Source organism: Rutidosis leptorrhynchoides, chromosome 1 (assembly GCF_046630445.1).
Source record: "Rutidosis leptorrhynchoides isolate AG116_Rl617_1_P2 chromosome 1, CSIRO_AGI_Rlap_v1, whole genome shotgun sequence".
NCBI classification, from domain to species: Eukaryota; Viridiplantae; Streptophyta; class Magnoliopsida; order Asterales; family Asteraceae; genus Rutidosis; species Rutidosis leptorrhynchoides.
The window spans coordinates 192,795,663-192,799,813 of NC_092333.1; the positions used below are offsets into that span (position 1 = coordinate 192,795,663).

Below are 4,151 nucleotides of genomic sequence, written 5' to 3' on the forward strand. Positions count from 1 at the left end.
TATCATAATTGGCAATTTGCGCCAATTAGTTTCCCGAAAATGCAGAGCGATGATTTCTCTGAAATGCCGATAGTGGTATCGTTTAAAATCGCGGAAGCTGACCTCACAGTCATGAAAGTCCATGTCGATAACGGCAGTAGTGTCGATATTATTTACGAACAATGTTTCGGTCAACTGCCAGAAAGTATTAAAATGTACCTGCAAACAACCGCGGTTTCGCTAACCAGTTTTGCAGGAGAATCTTCATTACCTATAGGTGTTTTGCCACTAAACATCGAGCTAGCCGATGTAAATGATGAAGTTTTGGTCCGACAAGCGCGGTTAGATTTTTATGTTATGCGATCCTCTTCTCGCTATAACATGCTGCTGGGAAGAACCGCTATAAGTAAATTTGGAATTGTCCCGTCCACAATTCATGGCATGATTAAGTTTCCAACATATAAGGGAGTCGCCACAATATGTTCAATGAGAATTATGCCTATTTGTGCGGCTGTTAATATAAAAACCGCAGGGCAGGAACCTGTAGATGATGCGGATACTATGGAAATAATTAATCCCGCATATCCAGAGCAAAAAATCAAAGTAGGACGTAATGTTAGTGCGGATACTAGAAAACAAATTGTGCAATTACTTGTCCAGTATATGGATGTTTTTGCCTGGTGCAAAAACGATATGACTGGTGTTCCGCGTCGTATTGCGGAACACAGGCTTAATGTGAATCCAGCTCTAAAACCCGTAGTGCAAAAGCGAAGGGGTATGGCCCCAGATCGCGTAAAATGGCTATGTGAAGAAGTAACAAAATTGGTGAGAGCCGGAATTTTGCGCGAAGTCCAATACCAATCATGGATTGCGAATCCAGTATTGGTGAAAAAACCTGATGGTTCTTGGAGAATGTGTATTGATTACAAAGATTTGAATAAAGCGTGCCCCAAAGATAACTATCCGCTTCCAGAAATTGATTTAAAAGTGGAATCTTTGCATGCTTTCCCATATAAATGTTTTCTGGATACGGCAAGAGGTTATCACCAGATTCCTATGGCGCAAGAAGACGCAGATAAAACCGCATTTCATACGGGCAATGGCATATAATGCTATATAATGATGCCTTTTGGTTTAATCAATGCAGTTGCGACATATCAACGGTTGATTGATACCGCGTTTGACAAGCAAATAGGGCATAATCTTGAAGCTTATGTAGATGATTTAGTCATCAAAAGCACGACGCAAGAGCGGATCGCTGAAGATAAGCGCGAAACATTTGACAAGTTGCGAGAAATAAACATGAAGCTTAACCCGCTAAAATGTAGTTTTGGCGAAACTGAAGGGAAATTTTTGGGGTATCCTGTTACAGAACAGGGTATTCAAGCTAATCCGAAAAAGATCGGGGCCATAGAAAATATAACTGCGCCAAAAACGGTTAAAGAGGTGCAAAGTTTGACGGGAAAACTAGCCGCATTAACGCGTTTCTTGTCTAAAGCCGCTGAAAGGCAGTTGCCATTTTTCAAAACCCTAAAAGGTTGTTTGAAACAAAAGAATTTTGTTTGGTACGGTGAAGCAGATTCTGCGTTTCAAGAAATGAAAAAGTTGTTAAAAACTTTGCCAACATTAACGGCGCCAATTCATGGTGAAGTTCTTTATCTTTATATCTCTGTGGCAAACAAGGCTTTCGGATCAGTTTTGATCTCGGAAAGGAACAAAATACAAAAGACGGTGTATTTTGTTAGCAAAGCTCTTACGGGGAGTGAAATAAACTATGCGCCGATTGAAAAGTTTGTGTATGCGCTCATTTTAACAACACGAAGGCTACGAAGATATTTTCAAGGGCATCCGATGCATGTATTAACTAATCTGATAATCAGGCCAGTCTTAACAAAACCAGAGATATCTGGTAGACTCGCATTATGGGCGGTAGAATTAGGTGCTTATCAAATATCTTACCTTTCGCGTAGCGCTGAAAAAGGACAACTTATGGCGGAATATCTCGGTGAACTGTCTGGAGAGTTGGAGGTGATTAACGAGCGAACCGCACTAAAACCTGAACATGGCGAAACTTGGGATTTATTTACTGATGGTGCTTGGTGTGCAGAAGGTGCAGGTGCGGGTTTAGTTTTGGCAAGTTCAAGCGGTGAGGAGCATACTTATGCTCTGCGGTTTAATTTTGACGTGACAAACAATGAGGCAGAGTATGAGGCATTGCTCGCAGGCTTAAATATTGCGCCAAAAATGAGTATTGTTAAGTTGCGTGCATTTACGGATTCGCAGCTAGTAGCGAATCAGTTTAGCGGATCTTTTGAAGCACATGATCCTTTTATGCAAAAGTACTTGCAGCTATTAAAGGAAACTGCAGCGCGGTTTGAGTATTTTGAACTTGCGCAGGTGCCAAGAAGTCAAAACAAGAAAGCGGATGCTTTGAGAAAATTAGCCGCTTTAACTTTTTTGCATTTTCAAAAGCAAGTATGGGTCGAAGAATTAACAAGTAAGTCGATAGAAAGTGACTTGATGGTCGCATCTGTTACAGAAGAACAGCCAAACTGGATGGAGCCAATCCTAAAATATATCCGCAGTAATATCTTGCCAGAGGATAGTCACGAAGCTCGTTCAGTGCGAGAGCGAGTGCCAATGTATATCATTCAAGATGATATCTTATATCACAAATCATACTGCGCTCCAATGATGCGATGCGTTGGCCCAATCGAGGCAGAAATGATTGTAGAAGAAGTGAATAATGGTACTTGTGCACTGCATTCAGGTTACAAAACTATCGCAGCAAAAATTATGCGGATGGGATACTTTTGGCCATCCCTATACCGCGATGTGGCGAAAATTCTTAAACGTTTTAAAAGTTGCCAAAGGCATGCTCCGCAGAACCAAATGCCGCGGCATGACATGATTCCTGTTTATTCGCCGTGGCCGTTAAATAAATGGCCTATCGATATTGTAGGGCCATTCCCTGCAGGGCCTGGCAATGTCAAATTCCTGATTGTCGCAATCGATTATTTTACTAAATGGGTTGAAGCTAAGGCGGTCCGCACTATTACTGGTGTGCAAGTGTGAAATTTTGTTTGGGAGTACATTGTTTGCAGGTTTGGTATTCCGCGAGAATTGGTTAGCGATAACGGTGCACAAATAGCGAAAGATCCTTTTAAGACATGGTGCGCTGATTTAAATATAATACAAAAGTTTACGTTAGTGGCGCACCCGCAAGCCAATGGATTGTGCGAAGTAACCAATCGCGATATCGTCAGTGGTATTAAAAAGAGGTTATGTGAAAGGCGAACTGGTTGGGTTGATGAATTACCCAATGTATTATGGGCACATCGCACTACTTTCAAAAAGAGTACAGGCGTAACACCTTTTAGTTTGGTGTATGGTTCTGAGGCAGTAATCCCCGCAGAAATTCTGGTACCAACGCATCGAATGGCTAACTTTGATGAAGAAGCAAATGATGCTGCGTTGAGCGAAAATCTCAATTTCATAGAAGAGCGGAGATTAATGGCGGCTATCAGAGAAGCGAATAATAAACAGCAAATCGCTAAATATTATAATAAAAGAGTGCGTGCTTTATCCTTCGCTATAGGTGAATGGGTACTGCGAAATAATGAAGCAAGCAGAGCAGAAAAGCTTGGCAAATTGGGTCCTAATTGGGAAGGCCCTTATCAGATTGTGGCAATTAACGCGGAAGGATCATATAAGCTCGCAGATATGGAAGGGCGAACTTTACCTAATGCATGGCATGCTGTTTTGTTAAAGCGATATTATGCATAGTTTTGCGGAAACTATCAGATATATATGTATAAAGTGCGAAATTGGATACAAGGCATATGGCTAATGTACTTATTAAGTGTTCTTGTTTTTAACTTTTTGCAAGTCTTGATCACGCTTGTCGAAATTTTAAGAATAGTCACTTATAAAAGTATGCGAATCGTTTACTTGCGAAATGCGAATAGGTATGAAATGTCTTACTATTTATTTCATATTTCTATAGTATCTTGCAGAGTTTAAAAAGCGAAGTGATGAAATTGCCCGCTTTAGCATACAAAATATTGCGAAAGGAATGTTATATCCTAAATATTTGATTTTGCCAATATTTACATGCTTCGCAATGCTAATTAACAGCCTAAGGATTGTTTCAGCGGACTTAGAAGATTCAT

The 4,151-nt window shown here is 40.6% G+C and overlaps 1 protein-coding gene across 1 annotated transcript; it reads left to right on the forward strand.

Moving 5' to 3' along the window:
- The first annotated feature begins 1,281 nt into the window (after window positions 1-1,281).
- On the forward strand, window positions 1,282-3,110 carry LOC139893297 (uncharacterized). The gene is made up of 3 exons (XM_071876460.1): window positions 1,282-1,425; window positions 2,263-2,718; window positions 3,084-3,110. The coding sequence occupies exons 1-3, from the start codon at window positions 1,282-1,284 to the stop codon at window positions 3,108-3,110; spliced, it is 627 nt and encodes a 208-aa protein (XP_071732561.1).
- The last annotated feature ends 1,041 nt before the right edge of the window (window positions 3,111-4,151 follow it).